At 48.0% G+C, this 22,385-nt stretch overlaps 1 protein-coding gene across 3 annotated transcripts in view; it reads left to right on the forward strand.

The window, feature by feature from the left end:
• Positions 1 to 21,954, forward strand: part of INTS10 (integrator complex subunit 10) — a 372,357-nt gene extending 350,403 nt beyond the window's left edge. For 2 of the 3 annotated variants that reach the window (XM_069626653.1, XM_069626655.1), the window contains 2 exons: positions 17,454 to 17,531; positions 21,657 to 21,954. In XM_069626653.1, the coding sequence (XP_069482754.1) occupies positions 17,454 to 17,531; positions 21,657 to 21,813 (235 nt within the window). In that variant the 3' untranslated portion in view covers positions 21,814 to 21,954. The remainder of the gene's footprint in view (positions 1 to 17,453; positions 17,532 to 21,656) is intronic. The other variant, XM_069626654.1, reaches the window with a different exon arrangement.
• The last annotated feature ends 431 nt before the right edge of the window (positions 21,955 to 22,385 follow it).

Consider the following 22,385-nt stretch of genomic DNA (forward strand, 5'->3'; position numbering starts at 1 on the left):
GGATAATGGCATTTTTAATTTGAAAAGAGTTATATTCTGCCCCCAGTTTTTCCAACCGACGACTGGAGCCGAACAACATTAATTCAGTTTTGGAGTCGTTCAGGCACATCCAGTTTGCCTGCATCCAGTCATCAATTAGCTTATAAACCTTGGTGAGCACTTCGCTATCTGTGGCGTGATTCCTGCCCCCCAACTCCAATATGAGTTGGGTGTCGTCTGCGTAGTTAGTAAATGACACTCCGGCTTTCACCAGGAGGGTGCACAGAGTGCGCATATATATGTTGAAAAGCATTGGGGATAAGCTAGCACCCTGGGGCACTCCGAATATGATGTCGCATGAATCGGAGAAGCTGTTACCCCAGTGTACTCTCGCTTGGCGGTTGGAAAGAAAGGATAGTAGCCAATCAATAGCTCCCTCCGAGCAGCCAACGCTCTCCCTAAGCACCTTGATAAGAAGGCTGTGATCCACTAGATCAAATGCTGCGCTGAGATCTAAAAGCATCAGCATCCCCAATTTGTTGTCGTCCAGCATCGTCAACATCTGATTCTGCAAGTCCAGCATAGCTGTTTCAGTACTGTGGGAAGCTCTAAAGCCGGATTGTTGTTGGTGCAGAATCTCCTGATCTTCGACGAAATGTTGGAGTTGCTGTGTGGCTACCTTGTCCAGCAGTTTGAGAACAAAATTCGAATTAGTTATGGGGCGAAGATTTGCGGGATCCTTGGGATCTAGTCCCGCTTTTTTAACGAGAGGAGTGATGGTGACTCTCTTCAGATCTGTAGGCACCAAACCCTCATGAAATGACGCATTCACAATTTTCCGGAGGATGGGAGCAAATATATCCTTATGTTGAAGAATAATGCCAGGGGGCAGGACATTTTCCGCACAGGTAGTGGGTTTCATGTTATTCATCACCTCTAGCATATCTGCTTCTGAGATGGGGTCAAATTTAAAGAGTTGTTCCCTGACAGGTACATTCCCTTCGGTGGGGCGGATCTCCTGGTTAGGGGTAGATCTGGCCTTTATAATGTTTTGCCTCGCCTTTTCCGTTTTGGCTTGGAATGCATTAAGCACCATATTGCAGTCCTCCTTGGATGGAGTAAATGGGGGAGTAAGAGAAACAGGTTTTTCTATGCTTTTCAAAACATTGAAAAGTTTACTTGTATTGTTATCAGCATGCTCAATTTCGGTATTAAAGAAATTAGCCTTGACTGACTACCTGGGCCCGGAGGACAGAGGGTGGCCAGGTGCACTTGTGCCAAGAGAGAACAGATCAGCAGGGGAGAGGTAGAGCGAAGGCAGAAGAAAAGAGGAAGGTCTTGAGGTGCTTCCAGAACCGGAAATGGTTCTCCTCAAGTTTTAGAGTGGCAGTGAGGCTGTTCCAGAGGGAGGTCCCAGATGAAGACAGAGATCTCCCCCCAGCTCGTTTCTTTGAAAAACAACTGACCCAGAGGGAGTTTGAGGTATAGGAGCGAAGAGCTCGAGAGGAGAGGTATTTGCAGAGGGATAGCTGAAGGTATTTTGAACCCAGGCCCCAGAAAGGCTTGTGGACAATGCAGAGGGTTTTGAATTTAATCCTTGCATCCACTGGGAGCCAATGGAGAGATTTCAGAGCTGGAGAGATACGATCCCAGGCCTTGAGGCCAAGGACAAGTCTCGCAGTCCTGTTCTGGATTAGTTGCAGAGGGCGGAGAGTAGAGGCAGGTAGATTTAGAAAGAGGCTGTTACAATAGTCCAACCTGGAGAGAACCAGAGATTGGGATACCATGAGCTTCTGGGGGAACGAGAGGAAAGGCAGAGTACCTCTGAGGAGGTGCAGTAAGAAGTGTGACTTTTTAGAGACCTCAGAGATGTGGGCAGAGAAGGAAAGGGTGGAGTCAAACATGACCCTGAGGTTCTTAGCCTCGCAGGTGGGGGTGGGAGGAGGGCAAAGGGAAGCCGGCCAGAGAGTGGGGGGAAAGGATGGTGAAGCTTTGCCGATAAGGAGGATCTCCGTCTTGCTGGCATTCATACAAAGATCATTGTCAGGACACCAATCTTGAATGGCAGTTAGGAAATCAGAGATGAGAGAGGGAGAAGAGGTGGCCGAGGGCAGTCTGAAAATGAGTTGTGTCGTCAGCGTAGCACTGGAAATTTGAGCAGAAAATGGCAGTGCAATGGGCGAGAGTTGGCAGGTATTGGTTGAAAAGCCAGGGCGAGAGGTTAGACCCCTGGGGAACACCACCGGTAGAGAGGAAGATGGATGATAGGAAGGACCCAAGTTGGACCTGGGAGGGTTGATCAGAGAGGAAAGAGGTCAGCCAGGGCAGAGCCTGATCAGTGATACCCAGGTTTTCACAGAGACGGTTGAGCAGGATGGTATGGTTGACTTTATCGAAGGCAAAAGAGAGATCAAGGAGGATGAGGACACAGGGAATGTTAGAGTCAAGGTTGGAGAGCAGATTTTCACGGATGTTCAGGAGAGCAGTTTCCGTGCTTCTGGCAGCTCTGAAGCCAGACTGGTGGTCATGGAGACAGCCAACAGCATTGGAATGAAGGTTAAGCTGAGAGATGGCCAACTTTTCCAGGTGTTTGCCCAGAAAGGGAGTATTGGAAATTGGGCGATAGTTAACTGGACAAGGAGGATCAGCTTGGGTTTCATGAAAAGATGATGCACAAGGGAGTGCTTCAGAGGGGAGGGGTAGGATCCTGAAGAAAAGGAGTGGTTGCACAAATCAGCAAGGGCCGGAGCGAGGGTGTCAATGTGGTCCTTGATGGTTTTAGAGGAACAGGGAGGAACCTGTTTTGACAAGGCTTTCATAGATCGCACTTGTCTAGCGACCTCGTCGGGAGAAAAGAGGAAAGGACAAGAAGGATGGTGGGGGGATGGCTACAGGAGGGTCAGCAAGCACAGATGGAGAGGGGAGGGTAGGGGTGGGATGAAGTGGGTGGACAGGATGTCCTGGGTTTTTTAAATGAAGTGAGAGGCAGGGGCATTGCAAAGAGCCTGGGAGGCAACAGGTTCGGCCGAGTTGTTAGATGCCGCAGAGACACAAGCTTGAATGTGGCCTCTCTTCTTGGTGAGGACAGAGTCGGTATTGCCTTTGTAGCAGGCGACAGGCCAGTTTGTCAGAGGATGAACAAGAAGCCCTCAATTTCCTCTCAGCCCCCCTACACTTATGTTTAAGTGTAGCTAGGTCAGAGTCATACCAGGAATTGCACTTGGCTTTGGACTTCAAACTGATCCTCATGACAGGGGCAAGAGCATCAAGAGTATCAGAAATTGAAGAATAGGGTTGGCCGCCAGGGGGCGCACGGATGAAGATCTTCCCCGTGTGAGCTCCGTCTCACGGTCCCCCAAAAGTGCTCTGAGCCCCCACTTTTGGCCCCCCCCACCTGCTAAACAACGACGGCCCAAGCTTGCTGACCCTGGCCCCCACCCAGTTGGCGAAACTCTGGTGAAAATTGGAGCGTTTTCGGTGGAGAAAAGAGCTGCGGCCCGAACTTCCCTCCAGGGCCTCCTGCGCGGCACCCTTGCAGCAACCCACAGCCGCCAGAGACCAGTGACGCCGCCGAGCTCTGTTCCGGCTCCCCGCCCTGGCTTTCTCAACGACGTTTCGCCTGGAGTCTCTCGGGGAGTGGGAGAGCCCTCGACGTGTGGCGAGTGCTCCCGCCACCCACCCTACGGCAGACCCGTAGTCTCGGATGCGGCCCAACTTTCACGAAGACCCACGCTGGTGAGTCACACATGCTCCTAATACGCTGAGCCTAAACGCAGCTCGACCCGCGCAGGGCCCCCATTGCTTCCTCTCTGCCCCGGCTAACTGTGCAACGCGGATAGCACGGACCCGACTTCCAACTGCCTCCCGCTTATCCTGTGGGTGTTGGCCCGGACAGTCTTCCCATCGCCTCCCCACCTCATCTGAAGGCCCCGGTGGGCCAACGCTACCGCGAACCCGCGATCAGCGGAACATTCCCCCCCGCCACGTTGGGACCAGCATGACACTTCTCAACCAGGCCGCATTTGGGCACTTTTGGTCCACCACTAAGCACCACTGAGCCTCACAGCCCATAGAACTTCACCATTTCAAATGGGAGAGTAGGGCCCCTGATTCCAGGGCGTGTGCCTCCTCCCATCCCAATACCCCGGACCCAGGGGACACCAGTGACCTTACTCTGCGGCCCAAGCCTGGAAGGCCATAACGCGCCAGCCCTAACGAGCGCTCCCCTCATGGAACACGGAACCCCACGTTGCTGATTCCACCATATGCGGCGGGGATCCTCCTAACCATCCGGAGTCCTGGTTTCCCCCGTATCAAGACCCCAAAGGGTCAAGAAAATACTGAGCGCCTTAATAGCACGCACAGTCACGAGGAGATGACCAAAATCCACTGAAGAGCTATTAAACATCCAGTAATTAATTGCAACCACTGGAAAGAGACCCTGCCCGAACTACAAGGCGCGAAAACATTAGCTCCGCAGAGGGTAAGGCCCCCTGAAACACCTTGCTCCGGCAGAGGTGTAAGGGAAGGAAGAGAAGAGAACAGGGGCGTGTGCCTCCTCTGTGGTAGTGAGTACTCCGGCAACTCCATGAACCAACGTGTAGGAAGCAGGTCTACAGACGCATGAACGCCCGACAGAGACTTGCTGCCTACGCTTACATTGGGTCCAGAATGGCTGCATCTTTCACTATGGATAAAGAAACTGCCGCTACGAAGGGAGACATAGCAGACTTATTAGCGGAAATAAGAAGCATGGGAGCCAACATTGGAGGGAAAATCGACAAGCTCACACAGCTCCTTGACAGCATAGAAGACAGGGTCGAAGGAGTTGAAAATAATCAGGCCTCAATCGATATCCACGAAACACAGCTAGACAATAGAATAACAGAACTGGAACGAAGGGAACAGGAATTTAAACTCAAGATGGATGACATGGAAAATCGCAAAAGGAGGAACAACCTGCGCTTCTTTGGGATTCCAGAGAAAGAAGGGGAAACGGAGGAGGACTTGAAATCAACTCTCCACGACATCATTAAGCTCATCGTCGCAGACGACAACATTGATGAACCTAAAACGGAGCGCATTCACAGAGCCGGAGGCCCGCCTGGAGGCCCGCGATCGGTGTTGGCAAGGTTTCACCGTTACCAGGACAGGATGAGAGTGTTGGAGAAAGCGAGGAGTGGAGGTGCTATCACCCTTTGTGGGGCCCAAATAACTATTTTCCAGGACCTCTCATCTCTGACCCTGGCTCTACGGAAAATGTGCAAACCACTTACTATTTGGCTTGAGTCGTGACACAGGCTACAGGTGGGGATACCCCTTCTCCCTCTCCTTTGAGCATGAAGGCACGCGAATTAGACTAAACTCTGAACAAGATATCAAAGCATGCATCTCCGAACTACTGGGCCCGCAGGAACACGAAGAAGATCGCAACCAACTACCTAGAAGCCAAGGGGAATGGCACGTGCAGGGCCCGAAACGGAGGAAGGTGAAGGGCTCGAGGAAGTACCGTAGAAGAAATGGCTCTCCAGAGGGAGGCAGCTGACACCGAACAAGTGTAACACACTTAAATTGACTTAGCCTTTAACATGAAGAATTTGAAGTTATGTGCTCTGAAAATGGTTTTGAATCTTCCACCTATATGACACTCAACAGATTATTGTCGGGGGTGGGTTATAGGGGGCTCATTGGACATTAGTGATGTTTATTAGGTACAGGGACCGTGAGGTAATGGTCTCCTCTAGTGGTGATTTCGGACCAGTGCTTTTAACTGGGATCGATCGAATGCCACCGAACTCAGGGAGCGGAGGGGGGTGGTGGGTGGTGAACCGGGAAGAGAATGTGGGTTGAATCGAGGGAACATTTGAACGTTTTAAAAGGGGAAATGCTGGTATGGTTGTCTAAACTCCAAGGGTCGAAGTTACAGCGATCATCAGGTCCACACGAGCATTTAAAATGTTGCTATACTGGCCGCTGAACCATGCAACAGGGGCACCATGAGGGTGGGAACGCTCAACGTCAAAGGTCTTAATTCACCTACTAAAAGATCACTCCTTGCTAGAGAATTTCGAAGGTCAAATATGGATATACTCTTTTTGCAAGAGACCAAGTATATGAGGGGAGAAGAAAGGGCAATCCTGAGAAAAAGAACTGGGTTGGAATTCTGGGGCTCTGGACCCCTGAAGAAAGGGGGAGTGGGAATACTCATCAGAAAAGGGCTAGATTTCAGGGCCTCGAAAATTTGGTCTGATGCAGAGGGTCGGGCTCTCCTGGTGTCGGGGACCATTGGAAGGCTGTCCATTACGATCGCCACGATTTACTCCCCTAATGTGGGACAACTCCGATTCCTATCCAAGACAATCCCCAAAATAATGCTAGAGGCAACAGGTCACGTCATCCTTGGCGGTGACTTTAACATATGGGCAGACCCGGATCTCGACTGGCACCCCGGTAACCCAGAAAGACGGGATGCAGGTGGAGGAGATCACACTCAATTTAAAACGATGATGGACTTGTATGGCTTGATTGATGGGTGGCGCTGCATGCACCCTATGGAGAAAGAGTACACCTTTTTTTCGGCCCCACACAATAGGTTTACTCGCATAGATTACCTTTACTCCTCCAGTGACTTATTTGACATGGCCACACACTCACAAATCGCGACCATCTCATGGTCCGATCACGATATGGTATCCGTTGATTTAGTATGGGATTCCTTGCCCGTTAGATGCGGACAATGGAGATGTAACGAGACGTTATGGAAGGATCCTGTTTTCAAGTTAAAGATGGAAACTGAAATTGAAGAATATTTCCGAATGAATGATACTGGGGAAGTCTCGAAACAAGGGGTTTGGGAAGCTGGTAAGGCAACATGGAGGGGAATCCTCATGCGGGAGGGAGCTAACAAAAAAAGAGAGAGGGCCCTAATTGAAAATAGAATCCGTAGAGAAATTACCCAACTGGAAAGTGATGCGAAGAAAGGGGACACTGTTGATCCTGACAAAGTTCTAGAAGCAAGGAAAAAAAGGGAAGAGTTACGCCTCCTGGAACATGAGCAAATAGCCCGCAAGCTTCTCCTCTTGAAACAGAAATTTTATGAGAAAGGGGACAAAGCTGACGCGCTATTGGCGGCCAGACTCCGTGCCCAAAGGGCAGAACGCGGGGTTCAAGAGATACTCGAAGGAGAATCGGGTGTGGGAACTCCCCACCCCACCATTCCGGAATACTTTGCAGATTTCTATGAGACCCTGTACACCCCTGAAGACGATCCACACACTCCCAGCATTCGATCCTACTTAGATGACGTTGCTATGCCCAAATTGACACAAACTGAATCAGATACGCTTGATGCCCCTATAACGGGAGAGGAGACCCAAGAGGCTATTAAGAGACTTACATTAGGCAAATCCCCGGTGGAGGACGGGTATACCGCAGGTTTTTACAAAACATTCGCCCCGCAACTCACACCTTTCCTTGTTGGTTTATTCAATCGAATTCTAGAAACAGGAAATCCTCCAGACTCATTTGTCAAAGCACTCATAGCAGTTATCCCGAAAGAGGGGAAGGATCCCACGAAGTGTGGATCATATCGTCCCATCTCCTTACTAAATATAGATGCCAAAATATACTCCAGGGTTCTTGCAGCTAGGATTGAATCCCTCATGCCCTGCCTTATCCATCCCGACCAGGTGGGCTTTATAATTGGCCGCCAAGGTGCAGATACCATGCGCAAGACATTACATTTGGTGCACTCCTCCCACAACCTAAATACCAACCCAGCATTGCTTTCCATTGATGCTGAAAAAGCGTTTGACAGGGTGGACTGGGATTTCTTAATGGAGGTCCTTCAAAAAATCGGACTAGGCCCAAACCTTAGAAGGGGAATTAAAGCGATATACTCGTCTCCCATTGCCTCGGTATTCGTTAACGGGGAGTACTCCAGGTGGTTTTCAACTGAAGCGAGGCACTAGACAGGGATGTCCCCTCTCAGCTATCTTGTTCGCCCTATCACTTGAGCCGCTTGCACATAAGATCAGGGGAGATTAAACCATAGAGGGGATCCATCTAGGACACACTGAATATAAACTCGTCCCGTATGCTGATGATATTCTTTTTACATGTGGTTAATCCCGAGAAATCGGTCCCCCGAGCCATCCTCCTCCTGGAGGAATACGGTCGCCTCTCGGGCTTCAAGATCAATCGTGCCAAATCCATGCTCTTTGCCCTTCAGGGAGATGCTGAGGCGAATACTATGAAATACTCCTCCTTGGGCCTGTTGATCGAACATGACAAGATGCAATGCCTCGGGGTACACACAACGAAACAATTAGACTCCCTGTACGAAGCAAATTTCCCACAACTTCTTACCAAGCTCTGCGCAGATCTGGCCAGGTGGGATAAACTGACGATCTCATGGCTTGGCCGCCTCAATGCCGTCAAAATGACCTCCCTCCCGAGGTTTCTTTATCCCTTCCAAATGCTTCCAATTAAAATACCGGAACAATACTTTAATGAGGTGAAGAGGGAAATTCTAAAATTCCTGTGGAAGGGGAAAAGGGCCAGGATAGCCTACTCTATGTTGACGCTGCCCAAAGACAAAGGCGGGGTGGGACTCCCTGATCTCTGGAAATACTATGCCGCTGCCCAACTGCGTGTGTTTGTCCCCCACATATGCAATCACAAAGAACCACAATGGGTAGTGATGGATAACTATTATTTGACCCCAGCAACACTTGGGGAATGGTTATGGGCTCCACGAAACCGGGTATTGAGGAGAACGAGAAACCACCCGCTCTTTGTTGCTATATGGGATATATGGCGAGAGGGTTCGGAGATGACGGGAATCACGACATGGCCATCCCCATTCAGTCATCTATGGTCCCCGGGCATTAATAACTATATCCCCAATGTCGAGAGGTTCCAGACATGGTTTGAAGCGGGACTAGAAAGAGTGGGCCAGCTCCTCCGCAGTGACTCATTTATCACCCTCCCAGAGTTAACAGCAGCCCTAAATATTGGAGTCCTCTCCACCTTCCATTATTTACAAATTAAAGGGGTATTGATCAAATCTGAGTGGAAAGAAAAATTAAGTAGAGACCTCACCCCTTTCGAAAAAATGCTAGACTCCAAGACGGATAGGAAGAGCCTGATTTCCATCATATACACCTTACTCCTGGGCGGAGGTGGTAAATCCTCACTTACACTCATACGGCGATGAGAGACTGATATGGGGATCGATATAGATGATGACGAATGGGACAAAATGTGTACCATGGCGGCGCGTACTTCCATATCATGTCAATATAAACTCCACTCCATAAAACTTTTACATCGCTGGCAATATGACCCGTATAGATTATCCAAGATGTACCAATCTTCCTCCACCTCCTGCTGGCGTGAATGTGGGCATATTGCAGACTACTGGCACATGTGGTGGGGGTGCCCCAAGATCAAGATCTTTTGGGATGAGGTCCTGGGATGGATCAGGCACACTGATGGGATTCACAGAACAGCAGATCCGCACCTAGTCTTGTCCAGCCTCGAAAAAACTGAAGACGAATGGACAAAGGTTCGGGGCCTAACCCCCCATTTATTGCTCGCGGCGCAAGCTTTACTTGCTACTAAATGGAAATCGCCCACGACCCCGTCCAAACAAGAGTGGATCAATGTGGTGTTGAACATATGCACCATGGAAAAAATCACTGCATCCCTCCACGGTAGAGCGACACAATCAGAGCTCCTATGGTCGGACTTTCTGAGAGCGCACACGTCTAATGAATACCCAACTTCAGATGTTGACAACCCCCCATAATGAATGTAATAAATCATGTTTCTTGAGAAGAGTGTACTGACTTCCGCCTCTCTGAGCTATACCCCCCCTCATCATTACATAAACACCGCCCAAAGGTCACAGGCGCTCCGCCCACATGACGAACCCCTAAATACGCTACACACAACAAAAACTTCACCCTTGCTGACGACCGCAGCACCATAATACCTTATTCCCTAAACGACTTGACTCTCTTTCTCGGGGCGGCGGAGGGGGGATGGGAAAAATTGTTAACGTGAAAAATTGTTAACGTTTGTAAAGATTGTTCAATATTCTGATTTTATTTATGCTTTTTTCTTTCTATTATTACTTCCTTTATGTGCACACTCTCGGTTGTACTAATCGTTTATTGATGACGTGGAACAGAACAATGATAAATCCTCTCTATACTCATGGATGTAACTGTTCCTCTGTGTTGCCTTAATGAAGATAAATGTTAACTTTGAAAATTTAATAAAATTAAATTTAAAAAAAAAGAAATTGAAGAATAGAGCAGAGACAGGGCTGTGTCAGGATGTGAGACGGCCAGAGGTGGAGGGGGGCGGGGGTGGAGAAAGTGGCGGCAAAAGCCTCAACTGACACCCGCTTCATGTGCCGGATGTCCGAGAAGGTAGGTGGCAGTGTTCGGGTATGCTTGGCTTGGGGGGGGGAGAGGGAGAGCTGAGAGGAGAGGAGGGAGTGATCGCTCCAGGAGAGAGGAGTGGTCAGAGGGATGGAGTGTCTTCCCCTGGCAATACATTTAGACTGTAATGTAGTACATTGATCGCATGTTGTCAGGAGTATAAATAATGAACACATTATTTTCAGGCAGTCACTGGTAACCCCTAAGTACATACGTGACAGCGGACACAAGCCACCTACCTTATTCAGCCACCAACTGAAAGTCTCTGTGCTGAACATGCACACAGCATTCTATCGCTCGCACATTGGGTCCAGCAGGAAAGGCAACGGTGACGCCACATGGTATTGGCAAAAAGATGGAGAGGACTCAGTGACATTCTATCATACTTCACTACAGTTTGCTGCTCAGACCCTGGTGGAATGGCCTCTGATACCTTTGGAGACCTTTTCATGCGCCATCTCTTTTAGGACAGTTTTTCTGAAGGCCAACTAAGGGCTTAGTAAAACCATTCAACTGAGGCAGTACAAGACTCCACTCTTAGTATAAGGCTGTACCACCTGAGTACATTGTAGCGTAGACCGAACAGCCAGGCTTATCTTAGGAGGGAGAGAGGGCAGTAGAATCAGTACAAGTGAAATTGTCATACAAATGATCCAAAGAAACACTGGAACACTATGTATTGTAAAAATAGAGGATTTATTTAAATACAAGTAGGCCTAGATAAATCTAGGTGTATGTAAGCACTAAAACATTATATGAAATCCCAGTAAAAACACAACACTATACTTGAAAGTACACAGACCCAAGTATAGACCTTACTTGAAGTACCTAACAGTAGTTCTAGGGAATTCAAAACATTTTCATACACATTCAGTATAGGTCAAGCCTATTCTTGGGAAGTAAAAACCAATGGTTAATTTTTACAATTGCATTCAGTAATGCAAGGGCATTAGACCCTTCCAGTTGTATAATGATTCTCAGTACAAATCACTTAAATCAGTCAACCGGACAATATACTTTTGGTGACTAGTGGAACACTTATTCTAGGTGCAGTAAAAACCTATAACTACTTTTGTCATAACACATAGTTATACTAGGTGAGTAAATCCTAAGGATGTAATATACAATTACAGGTGCTTTTGAAATCAGGGAACCCCAGATTGAGGTAAGTAGTTAACTCTGGGGTTCCCTGATTTCAAAAGCACCTGTAGTTGTATATTACGTCCTTAGGTTTTTAGTTCCTAAGGACAGGCTAGCAGCAAGTCAGGGGGGAAGCAAGACCCAGTTGGGGGACACTCATATAATCATCCTCAAGGGACTAATCTGGTGATACCAACACTTTACTTTTGATAAGAGGCACAACCTAATCACAGGAGAGTAAAATACATTCACATCTACTTTCTATTAGACTGGCAGAACAGTTGCTAATTGTCAGAAAGCACCAAAGTATTAACTGAAAAGGATACGGTACTTAAAAGGATACAGGTGGTAGGGTCTTCCGGATCCCTGTTCACGCGTTTTGATAGTTGTGAAGTCAAGTTAAGACCTTCCAAATGATACAACTCTCTGACCGGTAAAACAGGCAGAGCGATGGATCATTGGAAAGGGCGTGGGTAAGGTATAAGAAGTCAGCCTAGAACAAAAATAAAGTATCATGAATAACTACCCCAACCTGGGTATGATGGAATAGGAAATGTCATGAATGCACACACTGACCTTGAGTCTAGGGCAGATGAATCCAGCAGAGTCTCTTGCGGAATCCAAGGTAGAACAAACGACAAGGAAGGGAAGATTAGTAAGGGAGACTTATCCCGAACGGAACGAGGCTCACGCTAGATACGGGTTGATGCACCACAGGATAGCGTCCAAAGTACTGTTCATTGTCACCTTCCAATTATCCTTGAAAAGTTTCCTTCCCACGTAGTGTAAAGTATAGAAATGAATCAATCCCCCTGTTAATAACATTTGGTGCAGGAGTTGAAAATAGCGCTCCTTTTAAGGTATAAACAAAGTACACGCGGTTCTGGACAACCGCGAAGAAAAGGGCGTGTGCGTGTGGATTTACACGCGATCAGGATTCAGGCAGTCCAGGCCAGCAGCGCTTGAAGATAGTGTGCGCGTGTGGATTTACACGCGAGAAGGATTCACGCAGTCCAGGCCAGCCGTACTTGAAGATAACGTGCGCGTGTGGATTTACATGCGAACAGGATTCACGCAGTCCAGGCCAGCAGCGCTTGAAGATAGCGTGCGCGTGTGGATTTACACGCGAGCAGGATTCACGCAGTCCAGGCCAGCAGCGCTCGAAGATAGCGTGCGCGTGTGGATTTACACGCGAACAGGATTCACGCAGCCCAGGCCAGCCGCGTTTGAAGATAGCGTGCGCGTGTGGATTTACACGCGAGCAGGATTCACGCAGCCCAGGCCAGCCGCGTTTGAAGATAGCGTGCGCGTGTGGAATTACACGCGAACAGGATTCACGCAGCCCAGGCCGGCCGCGTTTGAAGACAACGTGTGGATTTACACGCAACCAAACAGCTCCAGGAATCAGCGTGTGGCGGAAAACACGCTATAGAAGGCCAAAAAGGTAGCTGTAGTATCCTGCAAGGATGCAGACCGGAGGTTCAGCTACACAACGCCAAATGATTCGATCAGAAGCAGCGAGTGAAGTTTCCACGCTGCTTAAATACGTAATGCCGTAGTTCACGTGACGAAGCAGAATACACGTGAGTTAGCGACGTGAAAAGTGCAAACGTCGTTTTCCCGGCAACGTGTCGAACAACCGCCATTTGGAATAGAACGGTCTAGCCGTTCTACGAGCGTAGGAGGTAGGACCACGTCCAGCATGCATGACACTAATGAAGAAAATATATTAACCATACTTTTAAGAATAGTGCATCGCACATTCAAGATCAGCAAGAACTTTTTTAACTGTTCACTCTTAGAATTACAGTTACCAACCAACGCTTTACAAGTAAGTTACTTTTAAACTCTTATTTTCTTTTCTAGGCAGAAGTCCCAATCCCTTGACAGTCTTTCCCTTATTCTTGGAGCATGAGTGTTCAGTGGCAGAAAGAGGGCCACTAGGACTAGTGACCAACGGGCAGTGTCAGAATAGGTTCTTTAGTAGCAAAAGTCAGAGTTCCTTGGGAAAACTGGGCAAACAAGTGAGTACTTTGCTTTAGATTTAGAAGAGGGTCCAGGGGCTTCGCAGAAGACACCTTAGCAGGATTCTAGCAGTGGGACTGGGTGCACTGGATCAGAGGCCTTCCCATCACAGAAAACACCACACAGCTACACAGAAATCCTAACAGGTTTAAGGTAAGTACATACCCAAGCCAATACAGTACCTCAGCATTGAAGAAGATTTTGCAGCAGGAGAACTTCAGGGTCTGCAGCCAAATAACCGGTCAGTGGATTCCTTGTTGTGGAGACTGAAAACAAGATCTCGGGTTTCTCTCGCGGCTGAATGCGGTTCTGCAGATTTGGTGCTTTTTCAAGGAGCACAGAAGAAGACAGAAAATCGCGGTTGAACTCTCATTGTTACAAAGGTCCAGCACTCTGGTGAGGTGACTTTTCGGACTTGATTAGTGTCTCTGGAGATCCACCAGGATGCCCGCGTAGTTTCAGCGAGATTCGAACTTCGGAGGACCATGCACCGCACAATGGCTCAAGGTCCCAGGGTATTGGGGCATTGCAACAACGCAAGGTCGCAGCAACGCGTGGGATGGCTTAAAATGCAAGTCTTCTGGAGTCTCACAAGGCTCTGGGTCGGGATGGTCGTTTTCAGAGTCCCCAGGTCGATTGGAAGGAAGGGCTGCAGCAGACTCAGGTTACACAGCAGGCTCTCCGGTTGCTGGAAATCATCTCAGCGCTTTTCCTTCATCATCCTCTTCATTTCGGTTCCAGTGGTCGACATGTCTTCAGCTTCCAGGTTCGCAGTATTTATCAGGAATTACAGCACAACCTCTGCATTCTCTCCCCGCATTTTACAAGAAGGTGTGGTCTGGTTGTCAAATCAGTACAGCCAGCCCCCCACTGGGATTTGTCCCCATTCAAGCAAGGCTGGGGAGTTTTAGACTCCTCCCTCACTTCCTGCTCTCACGGACACACTGGAGCCTCAGCGGGGAGTCCAGGGGACTCCCGCCGAAGACAAAAATCACGCAAAGGAATTTCCCACCCTGGATGTCAGGGGTAGGAACAAGAAACGACAAGAAACACTAAAATGGCGAAAAAAGAAGACATGGGCCATTTTGGCAAAATGAGCAGACTTGGGTGCCTTTTACTGCAGCTTGATCACAGCCCGCGGTAAAGGTGCACCAAATTAATACGAGGTATCACTTCCACCAGCCATTGAAGGTAAACTTGTCACTGCAACAGAATTGTTAGTTTTAGTGTGAAAGGGGATACATTGTATCTCCCCAGCACTCCACATAAGGGGGGGTGTGCTGGCTTCACAGAATAAAATGTAAAAGGGATCCAAAGATCCGGTCTACCCTTGCGCACTGTAGTTCTCTCAATGTTAGAAAAAGAAAGTTAAAGGGGGAGCCCCCAGGGCAAACCAGCAACAACAGGCACTTATTGCCAAAAAGTTGATAACTTTAAAAAGACACTATGGAGAGTCTTTAAAAATTAACCCATAAAAAGAGTTAAAGATTATGCGAGTGTGGACCACTCACTGAGGTATTATGGAAAATATCCCATTAGTAAAGCAAAAGGTTCTGGGGTTGAACCAGGAAAGGAAGATTTACCAGTTCTGTGCAAATCTTACCCAACACTCTCAATACCGTTCTTGATGCTACCGCTCCCTCCATCCTCCACACTACTACTCCCTACGCCAATCTACTACCACTACATCCTACTTCTGCCGCCTTCATACTACTATTACCAGTTCTTCCCCACTTCTCTCCAGTCGCACTTCTTTCACTCTCACAAGCACTTCATATTCACTGCCTCCAATAATCCTACTCCCTGGTCTCGCATGCACACTAACAACGCGGCGCCCTTTGCACGCCCCCACCAATATGTCGCCATGCTCTTGTCCTCTGTCACGCCCCCACCAATATGTCGCCATGCTCTTGTCCTCTGTCACGCCCCCACCAATATGTCGCCATGCTCTTGTCCTCTGTCACGCCCCCACCAATATGTCGCCATGCTCTTGTCCTCTGTCACGCCCCCACCAATATGTCACCATGCTCTTGTCCTCTGTCACGCCCCCACCAATATGTCACCATGCTCTTGTCCTCTGTCACGCCCCCACCAATATGTCACCATGCTCTTGTCCTCTGTCACGCCCCCACCAATATGTCACCATGCTCTTGTCCTCTGTCACGCCCCCACCAATATGTCACCATGCTCTTGTCCTCTGTCCTTCTGACGCTTATTTCTTGGTCTGCCATCTCCTCCTCCTCCTCTGACCTCACACGAACAACGCACACGTGAATGTTTTCTGGGGTCCACTTTATCCCTGTCTTCTGATTGGTTTTCTGGCAGTGGGCAATTTGGCACGGTCTTCCCTGCCCGGGGGAGTATCTTGCATACAGAGAAACTTTCAAATAGCAGATTAAGTCTGTCCCCTTTTCTTTAAGTTCGGGTTTCATGAGGCAACAATGGCAGCCCATGTTGCACAGTGCTCCAGTTCATGTTGTATTCCCCCCTTTACTTCGCCACACACACTCTTTGTCACACATGAACTTTGTCATGCCTTTACTTCGTCTGCATCTACACATTGTGAAGATGGTAATGGATGTGGTTAAGGAATAGTGTAATGTTAGGTTTGGGGTAAAGAGGTAACGAGGGAAGAATATGGAGTAGGAAAGAAGGGGGGTGCAGGAGATCTCCCCCTTGCAATGACAAAGTAAATGTCTGATGAAGTCAATGCAGACAAAGTAAAGACATACATCTGTTCATGTTAGGGGCCTTGGCGTGAATTTCTCGAAGGTGTCTGTGGTTGTATCTGCGGTGTCAGTCACTCACAACCGAACTCTGCCAGTAACCCTGTTCACTCCCCTGTGGTTTGGGGTCCAGTGATTCCTGCGCTCACCATCATGTGAAGCTGGGAAAGAGTCAGAGATGGGAAGGCCCTGCCGCATTTAAGACGGTGAGTAGCCTATCATCACAGGTGCTGCTAGATCCTGAGAGGCTGCTGCTGCTGCTGCAGTTCTCTTACACCTGCCACTTTGTGCAAGTTACTACAACATCCTACACTTGCTCCAGCCCTCAGCAGTCTAAAGACCATCCCACAGGAGAGACCAACGTGTCGCACAGGAATGCCAGTGAGGGCACCCAGATGTTAGTGCAATTGTTTGTCCACTTGTAGTCATTGCTGTTATCACCTGTGATCCGTATACACTTTCTTATATTGACCCCTGTTCCTGGCAGGGTTTTTAGAGACATCTCTTTTATTATGGACTCTTTAGAATATGATGATCTCAGGAGGTGGAGCTTAGGCTCTGTTGCTTTACTGGTCTTGCCAGAAAATACCAAAATGATATATCTAGCGCTATGTTCATGTAGTGTCCCTGTCCGCCGTGGCGAATCATCGAAAGCATGTCAACAGATGGGAAGAAGAGTTACAGGTGAGTAACTGATTTCATCCTGCAGCACAGTAGAATGTTTGCTTCAACAATCCAGTTGGGTGTCACAGCAGCCTTTTAAGAGTCGCCTTGCATATAAGGGCCTTGCTTAACCAGAGGCTGTAGTCTGCCTTGTGACCTCCAATCGCCAGGACTTTGACGCCAGCCCATCCGCTGTTCTTGGCTATGCAAGAGCAGCCCCCCCTTTGCTAGTGAGAAGGTGTCTGGGCAGACAGTATTTTAAAGGATGTTTTGTTGATGGTGTCACCCCATTTTCCAATGAATGGAAATGTCCCTTAGCTCTTTCGTGGTCTTGTGGCCTCATGCGGCTTCTGAAAGCGTGGGCTGTGTCCTTCCTCTGTTGATTTCCTGCTGAACTTGCTCTGAGTGTTGTATTGCTGTACAGGGCAGTCGTGCGGGTGTTTGAATGCTGCCGTTTGCTGTTTTTAAGGACTGCTAGCCCTGCCATGAGCTTACTGCCGCAGGACTTCATGCCTGTGCTACAGCCCAGCATACAGACTCCTGACAGGTACCTGCCACGCCAGCCTGCTCATGGTGTGCTGTGTTTGTCAACATGTTTCTGTCACCACCACCACCCATGGTCTTATTCACTTACTTCACTCATGCTTTTTTGTGCATTTTTTGTAACTGCTTTTTTGGTAACTCATCCGATTGTGATCTTGCAACATGCATTATTTTCCCATTATCTTCCAGTGTTGTGTTCAATTTGTAATGACTGTATGGTTCATTAACATATGCAGATTTGACTTCCAGAGCTTGGCTATTGATGAAGTACAAGGCCTTAGCTCTGTGGCTTCAAGAGCAAACCTTGATCCCTGGAGCCACCCATCAGATGTGGAAGCAAAATGATGGCTAATCATAATCCTTCTTCCATTGCAGAAAGGAACCTCTGAGCCTTTTTACACTTGTGGTCTTCCAGGAAAGGATGCAACAGTGCCTTGTGGGCAATGGCAGCTTGTCGAAGCTTTATCCGCTGCTGCCGAAATACGAAACCAAGCACAAGAAGTGTTCTTGGGTAACTCGCCATCAGAAGGAAGAAGTGCAAGGCATTGCGTACAGTTCTAGCCTCAGTGGACTGCCACATCATGGTTCCACATGGCTCAGCTAATTTAGTGTCTAGGCTGTAAAATGTTGGAACAGTTGAGCCTATGCTAGACTCTGCGAAGGAGTACCTATATCTATGTCCTTTTTATTAAATGCAGACCAGCTGCCACTGGACAGTTTGAACTCCGAAATGTTTCTGTGATGGTGCGCAAAGAGCCACCATAGTTATTACGTTTTGGCCTAATAAGCTTGAAGGTATTTCATGCTCTACATGACCAGGGACAGCCTGCCTTAGCCTTTTTATAATATGATCGTAGTGGATCCCAATGTTCCTCAAGTCTCAGCTCCCCTCGCTTACGTTCCATGAATAGCTCACCCTTTTGTGGGAGGAGACCGTTTATATGGCATAGAATCCTCCTAGAAAATCCCATGTCAGCAGGCAGGGCAGGAAGTGGTGAATGCTGCCAGGTAGATGATCATCCACTCCAGAGGTGGCCCTCTACTTTGAGACATTTCTGAAAGCTGAACATGCTTTCAATGAGCAGGATTTATTGACGACTTCAATACAGAGTTGTAGAAACCAGAAGAAAACGCCCTCTCAAAAGATCCTAACGGGCTTTACAAAACCCACCAGACTGAGATCACAAATAGAAAACTGACCTTGAGACCATTGTAAATTCTGCCAGTCATCTGCTGCTCCCACAGGGTCCACTTTCACTGCGCATCTTAGTTTAACATCTTGGACTGCTAGGGGAAGGCTTCCTTAACCATTTGTGGTGTGCTGCAATGTACTCCATCGAAAAGAACTTGTCAGTTTAATAGCCAAAGGTTTTACTGTAATGGAGCGCTCTTGTAAGAGATTTATTTGGGATATACAAGCCCCTTCCGTGTCACAAAGGTTCCTTTCTGGGCAACATTTGTGATTCCTCGACACTAATGCAAGATTCTTCTAACTTCTAGAAACCTCAACTAGAATCTTTCACTACTTAAATCGCTCATGCCCCACTCACCCCAACTATAACCTTCACGCACACAGACCCATCAGAGTTTAAGAGTAAGCTGGACTCTGCTGCGGTGCCCTAGAGCCAAAGAGCACAAAACGAACCCGAGAAGGACAATACTAGGATATTGCATCCCAGCTCTGGGTGTAACCCTGAGGGCCACAAATGGTATAACCCCCAGAAATCGGGGGTTAAGAGTAAGCTGGACTCTGCAGGGTGCCCTAGAGCCAAAGAGCACAAAACGAACCCGAGAAGGACAACACTAGGATATTGCATCCCAGCTCTGGGTGTAACCCTGAGGGCCACAAATGGTATAACCCCCAGAAATCAGGGGTTAAGAGTAAGCTGGACTCTGCAGGGTGCCCTAGAGCCAAAGAGCACAAAACGAACCCGAGAAGGACAACACTAGGATATTGCATCCCAGCTCTGGGTGTAACCCTGAGGGCACAAATGGTATAACCCCCAGAAATCAGGGGTTAAGAGTAAGCTGGACTCTGCTGGGGTGCCCTAGAGCCAAAGAGCACAAAACGAACCCGAGAAGGACAATACTAGGATATTGCATCCCAGCTCTGGGTGTAACCCTGGGGCCACAAATGGTATAACCCCCAGAAATCAGGGGTTAAGAGTAAGCTGGACTCTCTAGAGCCAAAGAGCACAAAACAAACCCGAGAAGGACAATACTAGGATATCTCATCCCAGCTCTGGGTGTAACCCTGAGGGCCACAAATAGTATAACCCCCAGAAATCGGGGGTTAAGAGTAAGCTGGACTCTGCAGGGTGCCCTAGAGCCAAAGAGCACAAAACGAACCCGAGAAGGACAACACTAGGATATTGCATCCCAGCTCTGGGTGTAACCCTGGGGCCACAAATGGTAGAACCCCCCCCAGAAATCAGGGGATAAAAGTAAGCTGGACTCTGCAGGGTGCCCTAGATCCAAAGAGCACAAAACAAACCTGAGAAGGCCAACACTAGGATATTGCATCCCAACTCGGTGTAACCCTGAGGGCCACAAATGGTAGAACCCCCCAGAAATCAGGGGTTAAGAGTAAGCTGTACTCTGTGGAGGTCTGAGGGGGCCTCGAGCCAAAGAGCACAAAAGGAACCCGAGAAGGACAACCAACACTAGGATATCACATCCCAGCTCTGGGTACAATCAAGAGGGCCACAAATGGTAGACCCCTCCAGAAATCAGGGCTCAAGAGTAAGCTGGACTCTGCTAGTACGCCCTTGAGATAATGGGCAGATAAATAACACTTAAACTAAGATTTTACATAACAGCCCTGGCTGCAACTTTATGGGTCACAAATGGTAGAACCCCCAGAAATCAGGGGTTTAAGAGTAAGCTGGACTCTGTGGGGGTGCCCTTGAGACAAAGAGCATAGAAGCAACATTAGAAGGCCAAAGCTAGGATATTACATCACAGCTCTGGCTGCTACGTCAAGGATAAGTGGTGAAATGAGGGCTGGCTCTAAAGCTGAAAATAGTGATGGTTACAAATGTCTACAAATTTCCCGAGGCTGAGAAACCATAACAAATGAACAGATTCTCAATGAGGAAGGTTTGTTTTTAGTGGTGGTTTGGAAAACAGTGGTATATTTTTGTTAGCATGTTGTTTAGTGGTTAACACCCCGCAGAGTTAGTTAAAATAATAACTCCTTCATGTTGTCCTCCTTGCTGGACCGGTTATGAGTAGTGAGGAAGAATCCAAACTACTCCACAGTATTCTTGCTACTAAAAGTACCTCTCTGGCATTCCCTACTTCCCGGCTGTGTCTGGTGTTTTGTCCGCCCCATATCCTTTTCTGCCAAATCTCGCCTGATCTGGGATCCATAAAACCAGGAGCATTTTCTGGATGGAGAATGGCCTAAGAGTTACATGGACCACTGATGGTGAGGATTAATATATTCCTCTTCTTTCAATATAATATGCGCACCTTTACTTCAAGTAAATGAGGAATTCACTCTCCATCTTATTATAAATGTGGGCCAGAAATAAACCACTCAAAGTAAAAATGCAAAAACCAACTAACGGATAAGCTCAGGGTGATAGTTTGGAAAATAGAGTAGAGCGAGACATGATGACACATGGGCACAGACCGTCTATTCGTGCTTTTGTGCTGTTGCTGCTTACAGCGTGCATGGCTAATACATGAAACTACATAACTAGAAAATAAATTCTTCTACTAAGAGGAATCAATGCTTTTATCACAGTCCAGCTTTTGATGATTGAAATGACGCTTTTCTATTTCCAAAATGGCAAAAGTATATTTGGGGTTTTGTGATGGCGGAACAGCCAGCACGTTAAAACTTCCCATGGTGGTTGGTGATAAGACGCAAGCAGTTCTAAAACTGCTGTGTATGTATGAAGATAGCTTGCAATCATCACGAGTTATAAAGTTCTGGGTGGAGCCTTGTTGTTTTAATGCCTTGTGTACATTACGCCTATCTGAAGCTGCTTGTATCAATGCAGGGGGTGGGGGGCAGTAGCGCAGCAGGAGGCTGCAGAAAGGTCTTGAGTGTATCTTCAGGGACACGCTCTTCTGGGATTCTTATCTTCTTCTCATTGCTGTTTCCCCCTCTTTACCTCAGGCATCACACAGTGACACGTGGGATCACCAAGGGGGTGAAGGAAGACTTCCGCCTGGCCATGGAGCGGCAGGTCTCGCGCTGCGGAGAGAGCCTCATGGCCGTGCTGCACCGCTTCTGTCTCAATGAGAAGATCCTGCTGCTCCAGACCTTGGCCTGATCCTGAAGGAGCAGAATAGTGTCATTTTAGGATTCCCAGTGTAAATATATGGACGTCTGTCTGTTTTGTAAAATTGTTTCACATTAATTGTAACTGACCTGTCCGGTTAATATTTTCAATAAAAAAGAAAAAGCACACACATCCAGTGGTGTTAAAAATTATTCATTTTTACTTCATGTTTTGGTCATTCTGCTTCTATACTAATTGCACGAGGGATTTCATCCTAAAAGGACGATGCACTGAACCTTTACTAAGAATAAGATTTCCATTATAGCAGGTGACTTCAACCAGCACTCACTGCCAGCACTGACTCTTGTATTTCATTGACTTCATGAAGAGTTTCACGAGAGCTTCATGGAATGAGGCGGATAATGGAAAGAATCAGCAGCATGCGTGTGTGTCCCCTCAGGACGTTAAATGGGGGATCCTCAAGTCCAACTCTCCTCACCAAGCCCCACAAACACCCCAGTCAGAAAAGCAGAGAAGCCCCCCCTTTGTGTGCCACCGGGAGATTTTATCTAGGTGGAGATGCAGTGTTCCGCAAATCAGAGCCCCGGTGTGATTTGGCAGTG

Source organism: Ambystoma mexicanum, chromosome 6p (genome assembly GCF_040938575.1).
Source record: "Ambystoma mexicanum isolate Mex_15411 chromosome 6p, UKY_AmexF1_1, whole genome shotgun sequence".
Classification (NCBI taxonomy): domain Eukaryota; kingdom Metazoa; phylum Chordata; class Amphibia; order Caudata; family Ambystomatidae; genus Ambystoma; species Ambystoma mexicanum.